Source organism: Synchiropus splendidus, chromosome 1 (assembly GCF_027744825.2).
Source record: "Synchiropus splendidus isolate RoL2022-P1 chromosome 1, RoL_Sspl_1.0, whole genome shotgun sequence".
Classification (NCBI taxonomy): Eukaryota; Metazoa; Chordata; class Actinopteri; order Syngnathiformes; family Callionymidae; genus Synchiropus; species Synchiropus splendidus.
In genome coordinates this window covers 16,081,966-16,105,572 of record NC_071334.1, presented here as the reverse complement: position 1 = coordinate 16,105,572, position 23,607 = coordinate 16,081,966, and the positions used below count along the sequence as shown (strand labels likewise).

General features: G+C 41.9%; 1 protein-coding gene across 9 annotated transcripts in view; it reads right to left on the bottom strand.

Moving 5' to 3' along the window:
• celf5a (cugbp, Elav-like family member 5a) overlaps positions 1-23,607 on the bottom strand; it is a 190,095-nt gene that overhangs the window by 68,267 nt on the left and 98,221 nt on the right. For all 9 annotated transcript variants that reach the window (XM_053856177.1, XM_053856217.1, XM_053856157.1 and 6 more), the window contains exon 3: positions 19,827-19,875. In XM_053856177.1, the coding sequence (XP_053712152.1) occupies positions 19,827-19,875 (49 nt within the window). The remainder of the gene's footprint in view (positions 1-19,826; positions 19,876-23,607) is intronic.

Here is a 23,607-nt window from a genome sequence, read left to right as displayed (position 1 = left end):
GCCGGAATTGCAAAGGTAATCTACAATTCATCTCCTTCCACACACTCCCACACTTTTTTTTTTTTTTTTTTTGGCTCTTGGCCCGATTCACAGCTGGACGAGAATGTGCCACTTTCGAAGGGAAAACAAAGATGGAGGACAAGCTACGTGAAAGAGAATGACAGGTGAACACTGAGACTGATGAACAAGGTTCCTTGACAAACAAAAGTTCTGACTTTAAATAATTACAAAATGTCAGCCAAATGAAGACAAAATCATCGATATCAAATGAAAATGCCACAAAGTATAGCATTAGAAAGCGTAACAAAGCACCTATGCTAACGTTTAGCTCTCTGTACCCCTGAAAAAGTGTATGCTGGATTTGAGTTTCAAGAAAAAAACACATTTTACACGAGGTATACTGTATGTGTGTTGATTTTATCACTTCCAAACAGGATCACTGTCTGAAACTTCAAAGTTACTAACAAAATGTTTGTTAACTGACCCGAGCCACTGCCTCTGGGACAGCTTGACATATGACATTCAGTTATAAAAACAACAACAACAAATGCATGTTTCAATTTAGTTTTAGTATTCTATTATGTTCCCGCTCATATTTTCACCTCCTCAAATCTCTTTCGACACTGCTACAGTAGATATTTTGCTGTGTGCTAATAAAGTTTTCCATCTAACTATTTAGAAGATCAGTTGTAAATCGGAATTTGAACGCTGCTGTTTTACTAAAACAAACATTCTTAACAAGACAAAATGTCTACGTTTATGTGATGTTTATTTTTAAACAAGCCTCTTCGCCTGAATAATTAAATTGACTCAGGCAATATGGCGTTTCCTTCCCGTCCATTTGAGATATTATTAAGTGTCTCCACCGAGAAATTCATAAAAGAATAAACTCCAACATTTCGAACAACTTTAAAGTTTTGCCACAGATGTTGCCATCCTAATCATATTGTGTCGGAGTTGGGAGTTGAAACCAAACTAAATGGAGAGGGAGGATAAAGGCGGGGAGAAGCACTTTGCCTGACAGTGCAGTGAACTAGGTGAACCAATGCGCAAGCGAGGACGACACCAGTCGAAGGATTAATGGTCTCAGGGGAATCTAAAGTAAGCCTGCTGCTCCTGCTTGACATCTTTGTACTTGTAAGAGCACGGAAATTAGCCCAGCAATGTGGTGAATAATGGCCGCAGCCTCCCCATCAGTCCCACTTAACAATGAATACAACAGCGACAGAAGAAAACAGTGAAAGAAGTTAATGTTCTCTCCCGAGCGTGTGCATGGCAGCATGGAGCAGTTCATCACCTGAAGCCTCGACGTGTAAATATTTCAGTGTAACCCCCACCTGCCATCACCAGCAAAAGTTGGGCTGTTGTGAGACATGTATTTTCATGGTTTAATTTCACATTCATGATCAGATGACTGGAGCCTATTGAAATTAATAAGATTCTGTCAGTTAACTAAATGGAATCACAAGAAAATAGTTGAGCCTTCAGTATTTAAAAATAAAAGTAATCGTACATGGCTGAAGTTTTCCTGACTGTTCCGGTGCAGGTTAGACCTCAGGGTGTCGCAAACTAGCTTACTGGAAAGAAGGACACAGACCTGACGCCAGTAATCTATGCACCTTGATGCCTCTGCATTTCATATCTCAGTGATATGACTTGTGTTGTTCTCCACCTATTGTGACTTTGCAGTATAAAAACAGTATTTCTTGAGACTACAATGACCTTTACATCTCCAGAGCGGTGTTCTCATAGAACAGTCTTCCTATGAAATCCATAGACGGCAGGAGGGTCGATGTATTATTGATAAGTTACTAAACATGAAGGCAATGACACTTGTCAGCAACCTTGCTTTGCAATATTCCAGTCTGGTTTAAGATTCGCACAGTGCGTCAATAGACACCAACCACCTCCTCATAACAGTAGGGAGCAGTGAAAGCTCACCCAACACCAATGATCATAACATTTTCATGGGACCGCCTCCAATCCTGGGTGGGAATCGAAGACACTGCTTTGTTGGTCTAGGTCATATCCTTTATACAGGTCACACTGACACCATATATTGACTGGGACAAGGTACCTGTAGCACTCCACAAGGTTCTATTTTAGGTTCCATTTTGTATTCTAACTGTATTGTGGTTCTCTCCAGTGCTTTAGTTGCCAACCGGCCTCCAATGATTGTGAACCAGTACTCAGAGTAGGGGGAGTTATCAGTTGTTTTTGTAGTCTAATGTGACTTGCAATGAAAGCACTACCTAGTCATCAGTTGAGGTGGAATCCTCCCCTTAAGGAAGACTGGACGTCCTTATACGGCGCCCCTGCCCGATATCATCCAGCGCCACCCCTTTCCACTGCTATGCGGACGACACACAGATTTACTAAGCTATGCAGGGTGTTGAAGGTGTTCTGGCATGGATGACACAACATTTCCTTCAGTCGAACCATTCAAAAATAGAACTACTGATCTTTTCCCACACCAAACGCTCTGGCTTTCCTTGATAGCAGGCCTCAGTCCCTTGTCCCTAAACATAACTTGAAATTATTATTACTTATTGAACTCAGAACTCAAGCAGCCTGTCTTGTACTGTCCCCACTGGCATGCCTGATTCCAGTGATCGGTGTGTGGCTCCTTGCTAGTTGTACCAAAGTCAAGACTTCAATCTAGGGCTGACAGAGCCTTCTCCACCAGGGCACTTCAACTGTGGAACAGCCTGCCAGAGGCCTGAGACACAACAAGTAGCACCGCTTTTTAAACACTTGCAAAAACTCATTACTGTGGACTGTGGGCATTTCATTCAGATGATACCCCACCACACGCAAACCACACGTGTAGACACTATGTTTACATTCTGCTGTCTGCGCTGTAGAAGTAAAGTTTCAATATTATTATTGTAGCTGTGCACAGATATGATTTAAAGCAATGCAAATGTGTCTTGCTGGTCACTGAAGTGGAAATATTCAGTGTCACTGGACATCAGTTGCTACAGCAAAAAGCAAAAGTTCAGATTAAAAAATACCTCTCGGCATGGCTGCATGGATGGAGAGGTGATAGGGGTCTTGCAGCTGTCTGAGTCCCGGCCTCGTCCCAGCACACTGGTTACCACTAATGACCAGAGGTCCAGAGTTTCTCTCGGTCCCTTGAGACAACAGCTGCTGCCGTCCAGCATCTCTGCGAGCTTTGAAGGGGACGTGGCAGCAGTCGTGCTGGCTGCAGTCCTGACTAGCAGAGCAGCAACAGGGACGAGGACAGACAGGCTTGTTGTGCCAGCAGGGTGGCTAAGCCTGCCGAAGCTCTATCAGCCAATTACTTTCTCACAAATGCCAAACGGACTTTTTAATGGTGAAACTGGGGACGGCAGACTGTTGGGACCTTTCACAGGTTTACCGGTAAGCAGCAGCGCCCACACTTCTCCCACTTATACACAAGGCAAAAAGCAGCTCCGTCTCATTCAGTCCAAACCAATTTGTTTAGAATATCATATTCTGTTTGAGCTCGTGCTTCTCTCTGTTATCCATCCACTCACACATAGCCCCTGGTTAGGCTTAGCCTTTTGACTGTTTGCAGGGAGAAAGCGCTTTACAGCAAACTGGTGAAAATGGGCAAGCTGGAGGAGGTGGGCTCCGTCGGATGGACCACCTTATCATTCCGTCCACGTTCCTACTGTTCAGATAAGCAGCTCGCTGCCTCCAGTCAGCCTCCATCGATGGCATACATCTACTTTAACACAGCTAATTTGTGCAAGTCTTGCAGCACTCGCACACCATTTAGAGATACATTTCAGATTTCACTAAAGAAGCAGTCGGCCGTGCGGCTGCACGGGGGCTGGAATAAATGGAGCCGCTGAAGCCCTGGAGGAACATAAATTTAAATATGTATTGTTTTAGCAGCCATTGTTTTCCAGGAAAGCTGTTGATGTAATCAACACTTCTGTGAAGGCAAACGCAGTAAAATGCTCTTGCAGTGCCACTCCATCAATACGTGGAGCATCTAATTAAGGCTTTCCATTTAATCTTGCAGACATTTCCAGTGTGTTTTTTCGGAACTACAGAATCCCAACAAATCGAATCAGGGAGACATATGAAATTACAAGCTGAACAAATCATTTTGTTCCTCGTGGCAGCTTCTGGACCGTTCTATTCTCTCTCTCTCTGTGTGTGTGTTTACAAAACAATTTGTGGAAGTCTGCTGAAGCAACTTTCATCCAGCACACTGTTATCTGAGTTAGAAAAACAGAGGAGAATCAATAGGACCACTGGTCATGTATAATTTGCAGGGCTCGCTTTAGGTCTGAGGCTGTTGGGCCGCTGCACGCACAGTACATGGCAATTTTCCACAAATCTGATGAAACGATTGGATCTCGGCAGGTGGCCACGAGACCCTCCACCTCCGTATGACTTCACAAACGCTCTCGGAAACTGCGTTCTCCACAAAACCAATACACTTTAATTGCATAACTCGATTTTCAAGGTAAATCCAACTCTTGTTTTTCACTCTGCAACTCATGTGTGTGTGTGTGTGTGTCTTGTTCATGTGTGTCTCTGGCAGGCTGCTGGGCCATCTTGGCGAGTCGATGAGCTGTTCTCCCTGAACCAGCTGGGCTCTCCTGCTTCAATTCCAAAGCAGTCAGAGCAGACCACATGGTCTCACCCGACTCTGAAAGATGCCATTCAGCGTCATTCCACTAACATACGCTTCAGGGAAGCTAGTGCACCCGCTCCTCTGCACAGAATTTACAGTAAATAAATCACGCTAGAATTGTGCGTTGTGCTGGAACAACACAACACACAGCTGCGCTCATAACAGATGGATTTTATAAATAAAGTTATGAAATATAATTTTCGAAAGAAGGTGAATCTATGTTGCTTTATATTCAACTTATAATAATTAGATATCAACTGAGGCAGTACTTATGTCCTCCAAAAGTTATTTATTAGAGAAATTGAATATTAGCTGTGCCACTCAATAGTAGGTAATGAAATGTTGTCATGACTCCCGCCCGTCTAGTGTAGAGAACTGGCCTCACTACCTCACTGCTGGCTCTGGCTCTACTTTCCTTCGAGTGTGAAGTGTGAATATGTTCACCCATAGAGAACTGGTTGGTTGAGAACTGTCTGTCTGAGAAGTCTCTCTCCAAATGAGGTCACCGAGGTGATTACGGATGCTACGGAGGAGAAGGGCAGAAGTGGAATTCAGGACGATCCAGGCCACCTACCAGGCCTCACCGTAGGTAGCACACTTCCCTTGAGCAACATTCACCCTTTAGCTGATGTCAGGTAACCAGGCCGAGTGAACAGAGGTCAGCAGAAGTAGTCTGGGTTATTGAAAGAAATGCGAGAGCTCGACAAGTGATCCGGAGAGAGAAATGTAGCATTAAAGTTAATGTCAAATTGGAATGGAGCAGAGCAGTGGGGCGAACTGTCCTGCCAGCTAAATGTTCATAGATGTTGTGATCGTTGACTTTTGCCCCTCTGTAACTGTCTAGATTTTGTCATATTGACCAGAGACTGGGGGGAAAAAACATAACCACATAACAAAGCAGATTATTCTGTGAGTACAGTTTACTGTTTAAGATTAATGCAAAAATGTTGCGTGCACAATAACATACGCATACTCCCAACACTAAGATAAAAACGTCATGATGGGTAAAACTGCTCTCAGCACAACTTGTTTTCCTCCCTGGTAAACACCCCAAATCACATATTCACTGAAGCAAAAGTTCATTCTATACTTCATTTTTTATGCGAACAGTGTGCAGGCGCACACGCAAACAATCAAATCAGCTTGTCAATGGGAACTGATCTAACCCAAAACATCCTTGAATTCACAGCAGAAAATGGACAAAAGTGATAAATAGAAATAAAAATGAATAGATTTTCTTTTTCGTCAGAGATAAAACAACAAATCTAGAATGAAAATTGTTCCAACCGCCCAGCATTTCCACTCCCAAGGCTGCATTTTCATCAGTATATGACGCAAAAGTCCGCTTTCCCAATATCAATATATTGGACCATGTGAGTGAGGATGGGTTGACGTCTCACCTGGATCAGAAAATCAAACTTACTTTCCTTCATTTCAGTCCCACCATCACATCATAACATGATGTAAATTGCCAACATGAAAAATTCCAGACGTTCTCTCTGGATGAAAATCCAACTGCCTGGACTGAACTTCCTTCAGGGCCAGGCTTGCCTCGACAGCTGAACCATCTCTACGATGCAGCTATTCTCTTGGTTTGTCAACTACCTTAGTCAAAATCTGCCATCAGACTACTCCACTATTATATAATCCATATTCTACTCACACTAATCCAACAAATCTGCACAGCCTTTGAGTTTGAAATGACAGTATGTGGCCATAACCAGTTCTTCTGAATAGATCCTGTCAGAACCAACCAAACACAATGACAAACAGGATTAACATGTGTTGATTTTCAGGATATTGGACCTGTGGTTCGTACAACGTGAGCATGATAACGCCTCACTTATTGCAGGAAACTCACTCAAAGAAATTGTCAGTAAAAGAGATTTTGCGACATATTTTTGTTTTTATATTGTATTGCTTAAAGGGAATAAAAAATAACTAGATGACCTAAATTAACCCATATTTTCTTTTACACGAAGCAATTTAAGACAATTTCATGTGGACTCTTTTTAAATGGAAATAAATGTCAAAGCTCAAATAATTTCTGCTGCCCAGGGATCCCATATCCCCTGATAAATAATTCACTCAGTACATTCCATGAGACCAGAATAGCATCCAAAAATGACAGCAAAGCAGCATCCCTAGTTGAGAGAAGGAGAGAAGTGTTGAAAGAAGACGGTGAGAGTCTCTGACAGTTTCTCACTACCTCAGTCTTTCCTTGACTTTTACACAGACATAATTCAGATGCGGTGTGAAGCCAGGGGGAGAAAACTGAACGCACCATCCGATTGTTTTTGTTGAATCGAGCAGCTTTGTGGGATCCCTGGTCAGATTAGATTACGTAATTGTCTTTGCAAGTACTTTCCCGCTAGCAGTTGGTGTAATATGGTCACAGCAGTTGTTCACTGCTCCACTTTAGGAATCAATTCCTGCTTTCAATCCAGCATATTAGTTTGATGTGTGCCAGAAGTCCAAGCAAGCAGCTGCTGAGGGCTCCTACTTCCCCGGTAGCACATTGTGCCTCCCAGATTCCCTGATAGCATTAATCCCAGGCAGATGTCTCTGAACTGGTTCACTTTTTTTTATTTCTTATCACAGTTACTGCCTTTTTAGTCTTTGCACCAACCTCATTTTTTTAAATCTCCTGTGGCTCTGGAGCACTCCATGATGTTGCCCAGCAATATCTTCATCCCGCGCAACGCACTTTACCCGTTGCTTGCGAGGTGGTAGGAAAATCAATGCAAAAATGGGCCATTTATATTTCAGTCATGCTTTTGATTGACGAGTAAGCTACATGCTGATGATGGATATTAACAATGTTTAAATTAGATCCTATCTGCGGATGGTTTGTTAATCTGTTTAGTGAATGGCGGGAAGGAGATGGAAAATTACAGGACATCTTTTTCTAATAAAAGTCAGCGACACTAGAGGCAACCGAGGATGGGACAGGATGGGTGTCAGTGTCCTGTGGTGGGGTCAGGACTGCAGCCTGTTGACCTTGCTCTAGTGGTCTACTTGTTTGTCTGTGAGTACGCTGATGTGCGTATGTATGAACAATTTTTTTTGGTTTGTTTTGTTTTAATATCTTAATTGGTGTAGTTACAATTTTCAGACTGTCTGCACATTATATATATATATATATATATATATATATATATATATATATATATATATATATATATATATATATATATATATATATATATATATATATATATATATATATATATTCTATATAATTCTTTTTTTTAAATTTATTTTTTATATATATATATATATATTTTTTCTTCTTTTTGGATAATTTATTTCATTTTTAATTGAAGATACTAACACAATTTTTTTTTTGATATTCTCTAATACCGTTGTGGGAAGAATAAAAACAATCTATTCCACTCTAACCTAATTAACGACAGTGGTGCTCACAAACTCTCAATAATAATCCCTGTCTGCCTTTGTAGCTCGTAGCCACAAAAAAGGTTTGTCTCGTCCATCAGATCCCACTGAACTCTTTGAAGTGCACGTTCTATAAATTAAGTTCAAGAGCTGGGTCAGAGTTCCAGCACCTGCAGATGCATCAGCCGTTTGAAGTCTCATTCTTCTTTTGACTTCTCCCCCTGACGTCCCCACAGCCACCTTTGTGCTCCTTTGAAGGGACACTTTTCAAGTTCATGGAGGCAATAAGCCTAAGTTAATGTTGGGGACATTTCAAAAGAACTGAAGTGGCTGGTGAAATGTGCATGACCCCATTAAGTCACCTGTGATCCATGACAATACCATAACTAATCAATATTCCAGGAAGGAGACACACACACTCCAAAAATATCAGACTAGAGACACCACCCTCAGAAGACTGAGACAAAATGTGCATATGTGTTCTACTGTACACAAAGATCAACCCACTCAAAACAGAGACACAGTGGTTATTATCAGCCCATTGTTTTAGGAACAGATTCATTTTGCTAACTTTTTGTTGAGTTCACTTTTCAAATTTTCCAAAAAACACGAAGTCAAAGTCAATTACAATATAATTATAACATATATTCCGAGGCAGTCACATTACAGAACGTAAAATATGGAACACATTTAATTAAGCAGCACATGAAAGAGCATATGGGCCTTTAAATGCTGCGCACAAGTGAATTAAACACCATGAACTCTGCCGACCTGTAAGTCCATTAAAGCTATTAATTTGAGTTCATCCATTAACGGCGCTGCTTCTCATCCTATCCAGCAAGTATTTGTGGAATCTGGTGAGAAGTGAGAGTGAATGTGTTACTGTTTGTGGAGTTTTTGCGTGCACCGTCGCTCTGAATAGTCTCCGGCCTTTCTCACCGAAGGAGCAGGACATTTGGTCTCCCTGTGGATATCCAGGAGTGAAGTATTCAGAATTAGGCCGGACAACTTGCCCAGAGCAAAGGCCAGGAAGCGATGTCATGAAAGCTAAGTGCAAACTTAGTGAAAATGTGTCATGATGATGCTGTGCCACGTTATGAATAAAAAGAAAAGGTATCTATCTTGAGAAAAAAAAGGAAATCGTGAAGATAAATCACAACAAATAACAATATTTCCTCCCTATTCTCTTTCCATGATACTGGTTTTAAACTAAAGGAACAGGAGACCCAGAAACCACTACACAAGTTTCTGACCAAGAAATATTTATTTCAGTTTATATTCTCCGAGTAATGCGGCAAATGGAGCTTTTTTTTTGGAAGAGCTTTACCACACAACTTCCATCGATCACATTATCTAGCTTTATGAGACCTAGAAATGTCGTGTCATAAAGCAGAGTGCAGAAGCAAATAAGAAACTGTGGTGATCTGGCAGAGGTTGCACAGTTCCTGTAGCTTCTCCAGACCCGCTGCAACCTCAGCGCACCCGTCTCTGCACTGACACAAACTTGCACGGCGAGTCTGTTCTCAGTTTTCTGCCTTGTCACTGCAATTACATGGCGGCTGTGCATATCAGCATGTTGCATCAACAGGCGGCCATCCAATTCTGCTATGCATGTAAATTCATTTCCAATCAATGTTGCTCTTGACGGAAAAACTCATTAGCAATGAAATTATTGTTTAAAAAAAAAAGAACCTCACGATCGAACGAACACAACTTGTTGCGACAGCGACATGTTTCTGGCTTTCTTGTATTGCACAGTTCATCAAGATTAAAATGGAGCAATTGTTTGAGAACTACTGAGGAAGCTGTGCTGACAGTTTGACAAGGTCAGTCAGTCGCAGCAATAAATGTGTTTTCATTGTACTGTTGAAATCCTTCATCAAAACTTTGATCCAGCCACTGGCACCTTTTCAGACTTCAACATCAACATATCCAGGTTGTTGGTTTTGGATGAAACTTTTAGCGAGACTGTAAAGGCACTTTCCCCAGGCAACTGTGGATGTAAATGAAGAAGGGAAAACAGGAATCATTGGCCACTAAATGGACCTCAAGGCAGTTTGTTCCTAAAGAAGGCAGGCTGCTGTAGCGGAAATGGCGAACCAAATGTAAACCGGACCGTCTCCTCAGCATCCCTGTCCCTTTTCTGACGGCAGACAAGTTTGTTTCTCAAGGTGATTGTTGCAGTGATAAGGGAGAGGGTGTTATTAAGGGTGACAGCAGAGGGGCTGAGAGGCAGTGGCTGACTGGATAACCTTGTCCCCCTCCCCGCCTCGCTTCCTCCTGCATGAGCATCTCCACCGCTGGCCTGGCCTGCCTGCTCGTCCGAACACAATCTGCTGGCTGGAATTACCTCACGGCCGCAGGAAAACTAAACATGATTTCTGACCTTTCCGTTCCGTGTTCAACAGTAACCTTTGCTGATCCGCCCACGCTATGAGACCAGAGTAACGAACGAGACTTGGCGTGGAAAGAATGTATCTGATTTTTTTTTTTTTTTTTAAAGAAGTCGAGTGGAATTTGTGTTAAGTTAATACACGAAAGAAACATAAAGGGGGAGGGCACACTGGGGAATTAAGCTGGAATAACATTAAAATACTGATTAAAAAGGTGCAACAGAGGGTTCTAACGTGAAGCTTAAATGTCAGAAGTGGACAGAAAAAGATCACAATGCAATGTGAAAATAAAATGAAGTGGAATATATTGATGTCATTTTCTTCTACTATCCTGACGGATTCCAAGACATTCATTTGACAGCCAACTCAGAGGTTATCTCTGAAGAGTGTTGGCATTCTTCTGCGGGTTTTTCCTAGTTGGACATGCCTGATCATCACCCAGGTGGTGTCTGTGTGGCTTCCACACTGGATATTCTTGCACAAGAGAAGCAGCATCGGTTGTATTCTCACCAATGACCATCCTCACCTTATCTTTACGGGCGTTCACAGGAAAAAAACGACCAAGACGGTCAAAAACAGTGTTATATGATGATATGATTTTAAATAAGAAGTCAGCTGCGGAGTAATATATTTTGGGAATTCTGGGATGCACCTCTCTAAATTCACTTTTCCAGACTTATATGTAGCAAGCGTTGAAGTCCTCCTCCCCATGATGCAGTAAGTCACCAGTCACACAAGTCATCCATCTGAAATCTCAGCAAATGACAGGTTACGAGAGTCAAGCACTCTGTTACGTCACAGTGTGCCTGACCCCTCCCACTCCTTATTCATCAGCACGAAAGACGAGACTTCTATGATCAAATGAGGAAGCAGTGTGTCATTCAAGGTAATTTGTTTGGCATTTCACACGTGCACGCAAACGTGTTGTGTGTGCATGAACAACACATTCTCCCGTGAGTAAATGATCTTGGAGCGACTGTCATGACAGACGCATAAGTGAGCAAGAGAGAGAGAGAGAGAGAACCTTGCCAAGTCTCAGTCATTTAACCAGTAATAAACCCAAAACAGTCTATATTGAATTGAGAGACTGATTCCAGCATCACCACTGAGGTCTCCTCCCTTGCTTATAGTTGGCTTTAAGTCCAGAGATATTTGGCCCCATGGTTCACTATGTTCAGGGCGGTGCACATCAGCACTTTAGGACTGACTTTTGGCTGCGAGTGATTTTAGCTTTGGTTTCAAGTGAGAGCTATTCCTGAAGGCAGCAGTCAGAGGAGTTGGGCTAAAAGTTTCCTCATGACCAATCACAGAAGAGTGGGTGATGCTATGGAGAACAAGAGTTTAGCTCCTGTGAAATGATGCGTTTTTTTTTAATGGGAGGAGCTTAAGTACATTTTCTAATGTTGACATTTCAAATGAGAGTTGTGTGCAGACATGTGGATACAAATGTGTTGAACAGGGGATCATTCCCCTCGGCCGTCAGACTGTTGAATTTGTGATCAGCCTTTGTTATTTTATTTTATTTTATTTTATTGACAGCACTTTATTCCGAAGCACTTTCCTAGTTGGTGGGATCTGTACTGACCATGGCAATAAATTTGATTCTGATTCTGATTCTGATTGTAAAAGACAAATCCCTGGTGTAGGTCCACTTTAAATAAACTGCACTTACTTATAGTCATTGGTTGCTTGTGATCAAGAACTCACCCCTGCAGATTGTGAAACGTTCCGACGTCCGAGGCCTCCGAAGTCTGAGGCCTGTTTGGCAGCAATACACCTAAATCTATTGCTAAAACTGTTTTTAAATACGGGCTAAAATGAATGGGGACCATGATCTGTGGACCAACACAGAAACCTCTGACACTCATCCTTTGCTCCAGTTCCCAGCTGCCTGATGCAAACGCTCACCTGCATAAGGGAATGTTGGACAGACATTGTGTGAACAAACATGTCCAATATTTAGACACGCGATTTACAAGTATGCTGAAAAAGGAATGGATCCATTTTCTTTTCATTTGCTTTGTGTGGCGGGGCAAGCCGCTGCGTTGTGCGGTGTTTGTGTGTTTACTCCAACAAAAAGATAATGAAAAGGTTTGCTACAGTTCACTGGGATGTGACGGGAAATAAGAGCAAGCGGCAATAAGTTACATCGAGTACAGAAAAGGCGTAGAGAATTGAGCGCCAAGAATGAGTGAGCTGAGCTACATGCTCGACTGCTGTTCTCTGTTGTGATGATGAATTTATCCGCTGCAAAAGACAACAGAGCGCTGCATGTATTAAACATCAGTGGAGTTTACTTGAGAGACAAGCTCTTCATGTCAGTGCGGCTCAGTAATGAACCAAGCAGGAAGGCCTCTAAGCTCCAGTGATCTCTCTTTCCAAATGGGAGCAGGAGGGAAGAGGAGCACGGACAAGACGGATGGTACAGAAAAAAAGGTGAGAGAATTTGTTCCGAGACGTCCACGAGATGAAGGGAAAGGTGAAAATAATACAGTGGAAAACGCCGGATAACACATCAACAGGGAGGGGCAGCAGGGGCAAAGCAAAATGCTGAACAGTACACCCCGGCTCTTTGGAGAGAAGGAAACTATAGATTACTGGTCACAATATGCTTGGCTGGGCACAAATGGACAGATTGTGAAAAAGTGGGGAGCATGTTTGGAGGTTGTGGGGATCAAGGTGAGCTAATCCAATGCTAAGGCCAGCAGAGGGTCAGACATTCACAGCTCGCGTTTCTTGTCTAAATCCCCTCTGGTGCTGTTCCACAAACAATACACACCCAGACTTTCGCTGGTTCCCAGCTCAGGCCCAGCTGGCCTGGGATGCTCTGGTCACCGAGAACCCGTAAACTCCCAAATTCACCCTCCATCAGCACAAACCTGTTTGTTTGGAACCAGAGGCAGACGGGGTGCAGGAGAGAAGATGATGAAATCATTTCTAACGGGATGGGCTCCTGTCCCCGGGGTCAGATTGTGCTGAGGCTGGAGCAGTTATGCCGAGTCAGTGGAAGCATTATAAAACAAGACGTCTCCAATACACAGGTGGAGATCAATTAGTCCTATCTCACAAACGACTAATGATAAACTAAAATTCGCCAACACAGCAGCAAGCAACAAGAGACGGGGTGAGTGATAATTTTTTGCAAACTCAGTGGCTCTCCGGTTGCTTTCATACCAGGCCAAAACCCTTAGAGCAAGTTTTGCAATCCAAACTAGGAGACAGTGCGGTCGATCCGAAGACGGTGCTGTGGCCACTTCAACACTTTCACCCAAAGCTCATTACGATAAGTGTATTGAGCCATCAAAGGGGATCAACCCACTAGGAAAGAAAGTAAACACACGATCAAGTTAAAAAAAAAAAAGTTTACAAAAGATTAATCACACTATCAAAACTAAATAAACTATATTTTCCTTGAAGCAATAGCATATATCATTCTTTCATCTGCATTTTCCAGATAAAATTCGTAATCTCATCTTTCCAAAAAAAACATCTACAGCAGGGGTCACAACCCTTTTGCTCCTAGGGCACAGAGTAACCCAGAGGGCTAGTATTGGTTCAGTGCACACTTCAGAAATCCCAATATATAAGGGATGATATTCATCGCCAATACTTGTCTCATTGGTTAGTCTTCACCATAATTACCAATGGTATGACAAAAAAAATCAAAAATCAAACATAATAATATGGTTATGACAGGAAAATTTAAATTATTGCTTTTTTTTTTTTACAACCCGTGGGCTACTCCCTTGGTCTCTGCAGGCTACATGGTGCCAGTGGGCACCATGTTGGTGACACCTGATCTACAGTATCGAGGCACTGTTTAAGTCGAGTACTACATGTGTCTGAAGCTCTTGTGGACCACAACATGTGGGATTTAACCGCAAGAACTAGTGAGGTGTTATGGCCAACTATTTCTAGAGGACCCTCATTATTCAATTGCTCAGCTCAAAACAAAATACCCTATGTTGTTGATGCTACCATTTATGAGAACTTGTATTTGTACAGAAAAAGTCAACATGAACAGACTGTAGTAATAGTGGAATATATATATATATATATATATATATATATATATATATATATATATATATATATATATATATATATATATATATATATATATATATATATATATATATATATATATCAATTCCTTACTCAAACTTTGTAAAGCCTTGGTGGAATGCAATTTTTTCCAGGTGTGGTGGCTACATTTTCTTTTCAACTGGATTATTGTGTTGCTCTTAGTTGCGCTTGTTCAAAGTAAAGGGCTTTTGCAACCCAGCTACGTCTATGATTCCACTGTGTGTTGCGTGCAGGGATTGTGTGTCACACAGCCCAGGAATTGCCTCTCCATGAATGTTTAATTTAGAGCACACTTTCCTGTTATATAATGAATTGACGGCTTACGTTCCTCCTCGTTGACTCAATGTGGAGAAATGTCAGCCACTCTGACTCGCATCTCTGAAAATTTTTTTTTGTCGTTGACCAATTGTATTGACCAAAAAGTATTGTCAACTTTCGTTGGACAACAAAAGCCTAGAGGTGGGTAAAACCTCCTCAGTCTTCTCCCAAATGGGTGGGACGTCACCAGTGACGGAGACGTTTGCTGGTGGCGCTATGCGAAGCGGCTGCTGTTCTGCTAGATTAAGGAGGTGATTGGCCATTAATATTCATTTCACAGTAGATAGCAGTGGGGGCCGACTGAGTTTCTGTACAGATTTACATTACCACATATGTTTCACTTTAAGGCCGCTGTGCTCTACTATTAAAACCTAAAATAACTGCGAGAATATTCCCAGGACTGCCACCTGTCACAAAGGAGTAACTTGGACTGAGATGCTCGACAGAATATTGGATGACTACCACAAAAGAACAAGGAGAGTCAAAGCACAAACACATACAGAGAGTAAGTGTACTGTAATAGACTAAGGAACGAGAATAAAATTGGCAGGAAACATTGTTAATATGGAAAGTTTTTTACTCAAAAACATGGCAAATGCAGGTAAAATTACCAGCGAAATCTATTGAACAGGAAAGCGAAGGTTTGCTCAATAAAAAAGGCAATAACCTTGATGGACTCGGTATCACTCAGATCTGTTGAGCGTTCAATAACTTCACCTCATATTTAAAGTGAAAGCACATGTTCCGCCAGTGCGCTTCATCACTCTGAGCTCAGCTCCCCGCTGCATGATGGTGAAAGCCTGTGCCGCAGTGAAGGCATGAATTAAGTAGAACATGAAGTTGCAGTGAAGGTCAGCCCAGTCCTGACAGCTGGGATGGTTTCCCGGAGGATTCTAAGTCCAGCTGTCTTTAAGACGAGGTAACAAGTTGTTCCCCGGTGATGAGGAGCACAAGAAGGTGATCTGCACCATCCTTCCCTTAATGGGATTAAAAGACTAATTAATATGGCTGCATGCACTGAGGAATATTTGGCCCCTGTCGGACCTGAAGAGGGGCCACTGAGAGAGCAGGCCAAACCAGGTCTGTCTCACTTCCTCAGATGCAATGAGAGGCTAAGTGATATCTTTTTTTTCTTTTAATTCCCACCAGCTCATTGTAGCCAGAAGGGTTGTAAGATACTTTATGATGTTTATATAATAATAATAATAATAATAATAATAATAATAATAATAATAATAATAATAATAATAATAATAATAAAATAAACGTATTTATAGGTGACAAAAAGATGTTATTTTTGAGCCAAACCATTTAATCCATCGGTTGCTATCTGGGTGTGAAATGAATTATTACATTAATTATAATATATGATAAAAAAACAAAAAAAAACTCCAGAAAATTTTCAATCCAATGCAAACCTCACCCCGATTTCAGACGCTGGTTAAGTGGATAAACATCCACTGTCCAGCTAAGTTTTTCTTCAAGTCAAACATGTCTCATAATGGGCGGTCGTTCAAATCACCATAATCTGGGACAAATAAAAGTGATTCATGTCAATGCAGCGTCAAATTATTTCAGCGTTTCATTGACTCATCTCACACGTCTCCTTTGTCCAGGCCTTTTACTTCCTCCGCCGTTAATGTCATGTTAGCGCTTGATGGCTCCTGCGACGCCGCTCTGACCTGCTCATCTGAAAGGAGGTGCAACCCATAGATCTCACACGCTCCTCGGCTGGGTCCCTGTGCTGACCAACATAAAGACTCCACACTGACCACGGCGTCCTGGGAGCTTTAAAACCGGCCACTCACCACAGAGTAAAGAGGCAACAGAGTGTCATTGTTAATGTGGACACACAAGACCACAATGGCAAAATCGATGGCGCTATAGGCAACATCAATCTTGACAGCACAAGACCCCTCTGCTTATCTAACCACCAAAAGAAAGAAGTGGACAGTGACCTGTAGAGGCCTTCCCTGCGAGGATTTAGAGGTCTTGTTGTCTGCTGTGGCATCTCTTCTGATGCTCAGTCAATGAAATAGCCTAAATAATCTGATCTCATGACGTAATGAATTCTTCCATCCTCCATTGTTTATGGCGTTTATGAGATTATACTTTTCATTATTTAATCATCACAGCTAAATATTGAAACTATCTCACATAACAAATGTTTTTTCCACTTACATTTTCTATCCAACCACACCATCATTCCATCTAATAATTATAGGGAACTTTGAAAATGCTATTTGCATGTTTCGGGAGTAAGACAACAGATCAACGAAAAGTGGACGAGAAATACAGAAACAAAGACCTTTAGAATCCTCGTCATTCATATTTCAATATATACTGTATTTGTGACATTTTGAAAATGTGTATTCGATATGGCTCATCATGGTTATGCCAGTGAAATATGTACACACCATTAAAAGAAGAAACGATGGACAAACTAAACATAAATTACAGAAAATTGCTGATAAATGTGAGGATTATCATCATTTCCCAATAAAATTCATATAAAAGGCAACATGATCCCCTCTTTTCTCATACTGTATGTAGTTCTTTTTTAAAATCTTGTGACATATTCACTCCTGAACCATCTCGGCGCGATTGATGATCGTGATGAACCTCGGCAATATTCATCAAATCAGCCTCTTTGCCAGCGGCATCATACGCTTTCTGCTTCCATTTAATTCCAAATCTCTCTTCCGGCATCTGGATGAATCCTTCTCAAAACAGATTTTAACTGAGCGCAGAGTCTTTACAAGGCTGACACATGAGACGCACACAGAAAAAAAATGAAAAATAACTGCAGGGCTCATAGTCGCTGCCTTTGTGGCTTAAAGGATGCCACCTCATCCCATTAACATAGACACAACACGGCAGCGAGTGAATCAAATCCTCCCAAAAGTGGGAGAGATCAAAGACGAGAGAATTAAACGCGGGTAATGAGGATCTTGGCAGGAGCCCTGCAAACCTATTGATTGTTTGGCAAGGTCTGCATGCTCTCACTTCATCTCCCCCCATATAGCGTTTGCACTCATGTTTAAAACACACGGCTGCGGCTCGGCCTCCGCCTGGCTCCGGTTGCACTGTTGGCCTTAATCACTTTCTAATTCACTGTGTGATTATAATGTACTTGGCACAAGGAACAAGAAAAGTGAGATGGGCAATCGGCAACCCAGTCACAGCTGTACATCTTCCAATAACACAATCTTTAATCGATGAGACGTTGTACAAGCAAACAAGCAGGTCGAGACTGAAATGCCGACATCCAGTGCAAATTAATTCCACAGTAAGACTTCTATCATCTATCATCTATCTATCCATCTTTCCATCTATCCATCTATCACCTATCCCTCTACCTATCTATCCATCTATCCATCTATCTATCTATCATCCATCCATCCATCCACCTATCTATCCATCCATCATCCATCATCCATCTATCCATCTATCATCTATCCATCTATCATCTATCGTCTATCATCCATCCACCCATCCATCCATCCATCCATCTATCCACCTACCTACCTACCTACCTACCTACCTACCTACCTACCTACCTACCTACCTACCTACCTACCTACCTATCTATCTATCATCTATCCATCTATCTATCCATCCATCCATCTATCCACCTACCTACCTACCTATCTATCTATCTATCTATCTATCTATCTATCTATCTATCTATCTATCATCTATCCATCCACCTATCTATCCATCCATCATCCATCTATCCATCCATCATCCATCTATCCATCCATCATCCATCTATCCATCCATCATCCATCTATCCATCCATCATCCATCATCCATCCACCATCCATCATCCATCTATCCATCCATCCATCCATCCATCCATCCATCCATCCATCCATCCATCCATCCATCCATCCATCCATCCATCCATCCATCCATCCATCCATCCATCCATCCATCCATCCATCCATCCATCCATCTATCTATCTATCTATCTATCTATCTATCTATCTATCTATCTATCTATCCATCCATCCATCCATCCATCCATCCATCCATCCATCCATCCATCCATCCATCCATCCATCTATCCATATGTGTGTTAGCCCCTAGCTTGAAAAGTTATCACCAGATTGAACGATTCATTTATGATCTAGACTCCAGATTTAGTCAGTGAGTTACATACCTCTCCTACATTACCCATCATCTAACAGCCTAGTTATCCTTTTAGAGCTAACTGGCATTCAAAAAGCAGCTTTTCCTCCACAGTCATTGTTGCGATGAAGTGAGATAACCAGTGGCTTCAGGTGCGCTACGACTTCTGTCCCATTTCACTCATTTGAATTAGATTTTTAATGATATTTCAAATGCTAATGCAGGACGATAATATTGGGTGAAAATCACAACACCTGGAAAATAGGTTATAGCTCATGGCGCATGTGTGTTTTGTGGCATACATGAGTTACACTTCCATTAATAAACTGATTCCAATGTGAAGTGATAGCACATCTACGGTGTTATACGCAGCCCTGGGTGTCTCACTGGAGTCTGGGCAAGCGTTTAACTCAGATGGAGATTTCATGATAAAAGTGTCATCTGAAAATATTTAGTAAACAAATGGGATTTTCATTTCATAAAAATGACAGGGAAAGGCAAGTATAATTTGCCTCTTAAGATCAACAGTTGAGAGTAAAATCTATGATTTGCCAAAAGGAATATTTTCAAACATGTCAAACAAGGATAAGGACAAAACCATCAAAATAACAAAACGTTGTTGTGGAATAAATACTATTTTTGAAGGAGATCAAGTTGCCCCCAGGCTGCACATTGTCCATGTCTGCTTAGCATATTTGCCTACTTATCAATTAAGACTGGGGGGAAAAAAAATCAAAGCCAGGGTCACATGGGATCAGATGGGTGACCTCACCCTGTCTTAGTATGAAACCCTTTTAAGGTCAGAAGGATCACATCACCCTGCCTTTGTAAATCATTTCATATGCCAAAAACAAGACAGCTACCTCCACGACTCTCGCTGTCAGCCGGTTTCACCTGGATGGGCCGAGTCATCTGGAAAAGGAAAGACAAAGATGAATTAGTGGAGGCGGCTTAACCTGAGCACCTCAGCCATGTCAATCTTGCTTCTCTAATAAATAATAACTGCACCACTAAGCAGATCAAAACCTCCCATCAAGCTCCTCACATTTCCCATCACTGTTATTTATTGTAAACAAAACAAGGCTGGTTGTCATTCACAGAGGATTTGTGCGTCTTAAAGTCCCGGACGGTGCGTCGCTACATATGAGAGGGGTCGAGGCAGCCCTTCTAAAAATGAATCCAGCCACAGGAGGAAAAGAGATCAATGTGGGTCTATTGATCCCAGGCCCTCAGTCTGTGGAGAGCGTCTGGCGGGGAAGGATTCGCTGGTTAGGAGGCTCACTCTAATCCACTGGACCCTGATAAGAATGGCATTGCTGGGATTAGACGACTCTGTCATCACCGTCTTTGTGTCACGCTCTCCTTTGTTCCCAATTGCAGCTTGGATTTTGTTTGATGCCGTATTGAAGCCCACAATGTCACCACACTTTATCGTTGGGAAAGCTGTACCTGTGTCTTTCGCCTGTCATTTCTTAGGTATCTGTGCTGCATGCTTTATTCAGAGGGAAGATCACAAGCAGATGTGTCACAGTCACAGGTGTCGATTCAACACATGGTGGTGTGTATTTTTGATGGAGTGCACTTTGTTTCAGGAGTAGCAGATATTATTGTTTTCCTCTTTACCCCAAACTTCCCCCCACCTCTCCCTTAGTGGGGCCAAATGGACCATGGTTTTCACACTTTTTTGTAAACAAAAGAATGTATTAATAGCAACCGTATTACTTTTTTTTTTCAGTCGATGATCTTTGTTGATAACCATTCAGTAAATATTAATTTTGAGTAAGTTAATCAATGAGAGAGAAGTAGAGAAAACCCCCGACCTTGACTCAGCAGCAGATGAGGATGAATGAATGAAAAATTGGACTGATTTTTTTTTTTTTTTTTTTTGACTTCCCAATCATGAATCCTTTTCTGTTCCTTTCAGCAGATCTGAAAAGGTCAGTTTTAAAGACAGAGCAGTGCAATAAAAGCATGACATGTTCAAGGAGAAACACCATAATGGGATTTTAAAATGTCTTAATAACATGCTGATATATGAGGGAGAGACCCGGGCCCGATTCATTAAGTGCTAAATGTAACCATTTTCACCTTGAGGAAGTGAATAACCTTCCTGACCAAAATTATTCCATAAATTCACCCCATCGTAAATAATAACTAGCAGCCGCAGAGTCTTTGAGGGAAAACAGAGAGGGGTTTTACGCCCGTGAAAGTGGAGGATTAAGCTGCTCGTTTCTCTTCCGTCAGTAGGAGCAGAGCAGCGAGTACAGTATGCTAATGTCGAGCCACCGGGCGAACTGCACCACCGCATGTTCAGACAGATTAAAGCATCAAATGCAACACGCAAGTTCAAAGCTACTTCGGGCTGAAACAGATGAAGTCAGAGAAAAACATCCACAAGACAGCGACCCCACAGGAAATCTCTCTTCGTCGTGGGGTCAGATGGACAAAAAGCACCACCCCGCTGCTTAGTTCTTGTGCAAATATATAAATGGTGGAGGATGGATCTGTGTTTGTGGCAAACATAGCATGCTATGATCTCAGGAGTGTCTGCAGGGAGTCAGCATGTGGGCGCTAGTTCCTCCAACATCCTCATTTATCTGTCCGAGGGGGACTCATTATGGTAACAGTCCTTTTACTAACAACATGGCTACCCTTTCTTTAAACCGAGAACAAACAAAATCAGATTTTTTTTATTCATTCATACACTTTTATTTAGCTGGCTGATCTGCATGATTGCTTTGGAGAGGCACAAAGACACGGGCAAATGCAGGTATAAAGGGAATATATTTATTGTGTGACTCTGACTGCCTCTGCCTGGGTCACAACGGGACGGTTCAACAACTTCCCTAACCCTAAAAACTGCAACCTGGCTTTTAATGGTAAAACAAACTGTATTGGTAATGGTGTGGTCATGGTAACACGCAGTACCTCCCCCAAAATGTAAACCAGAGATGGCATGCACCCAGTGATCACAAGGTGCGATTCAACAGTTGATGTTCTCAAAGGTTCAGGATGTTGATCGGCTCACTCAAATGTCACTAACTTGACGTGGGTGTGAAGTGGACGTTGTGACCCTAACCAGCTCTCTGATGACTCACATCTGTGCTGCTGCGAGGTCTTCTGAAATCTATAGTTCCATATGTTTCCATTGAGTCGGCTCATTTGTTCAGCTAAGCCTGCAGTCAGTTGAATTAAAGCTCTTAGCGCTGGTATTCTGCTGTTTTATATGAAGCCTGAGATTAGAACCCTCGGGCCGACAGTACATAATGTAGTGTGCAATGGGCCCGGAATAAACAGCCTGTTGGTTTGTCTCTGTTTTGAAAGATAGCCTTCAAGACGGATGTTGGGCTATTCTTCGTCTGGAATGCGATACCAATGGATGAGTCCAAATGTCACACCTCTCCGGAGGGAGAAAGGTTTTTATGGGCAATATCATACCTCGGTAACTCAGTACCTCAGTAAAGTTGGGTTCTACATTGAGCAGATGCTTTCCTTCGGAGCAGCTAAAAACAAGGAAATCCAGGTTTAAGACAAAGGGGTGGATATACAGACTTCAGCTATCACCCTGATGGAAGTTATTGACTTCATATTCTTCAGGTATTTAGAGTCTCTTGCAGAGCTCCACATGGTTCAATATTAAGAGCTGTTCATCCTGATCCTTAAACAGAGAAGGAATCTTTGGCTCACACACCAAACTGATGTCATGAGTTACTCATAAACACTCATGTCATGAAGTACACAACATTTTAACCAACCTATATAAAAACGTTAGTTGTGGATCTCTACCGGACGCATGTTCAAAACATGAGCATTCAGGAAGTGAAGCTTTAGCTGATTAAATGTCTGTAAATCTAATCTAATGTAATCTAAACCTCTGTGTTGAGTGTCTGCATGGAGGAGGCGGGGTGGAAAGAAATCAGGATTTACAGTGAGGTAGTAATTCACAGCCATCAAAATGATTGATCTTGGACATAGTTAATTCCACTTTCATAAGATAAAGCCTCCATTGCTTTGATCTTAAGAGCCAGCGGGTTCTATACCATGTGAGTGGTTATTCAGCTTTGTATCGGCATCAAGGAACCTTTGAGCAGTGGCAGTAGCAGTGGCTTTGTCATGTGGTCAGGTTATCTGGTTGAGACCATCACTGAAAACATTCTGTCTTTATTCAAGTCATTACATCAAGGAGTGCAATGACTGCAGAAATAAAGAAACATTCAAAAGGATAAGGAGGAGGAAACTGACTCCCGCGGCAAACCTTGGTGGGAAATGCCAAAAGCAGAAATAAAATAAAATGTACATTTTTCATGCTCTCGTAAGTTTATATGTAATGCTGTCTGAGCGTGTAGATAAAACTATTTACTTAATAATATGCCTGTGCATGTTTGTGCCAATGAGTCCATATAAAGCCAGATGTGAAAACTGCTGGCGGCAATAGTGTGGTGGTCTTGATAAGAAGCTTCAGTCAGCGCTGAGGAGATGTTGAAAGTGACTATCTGCTCTGGGATTCCTATCAGTACCAACAGGATTTAAAGCCAAAAGCGCTGACACCGACCAAGAGACACCTGCAGACCTCAGCTAGTCACGAACATCTATAGAGTAAAAAAGGTCACCTGCAAAGTCAAATATATTTTGTTTTCAAGTGCA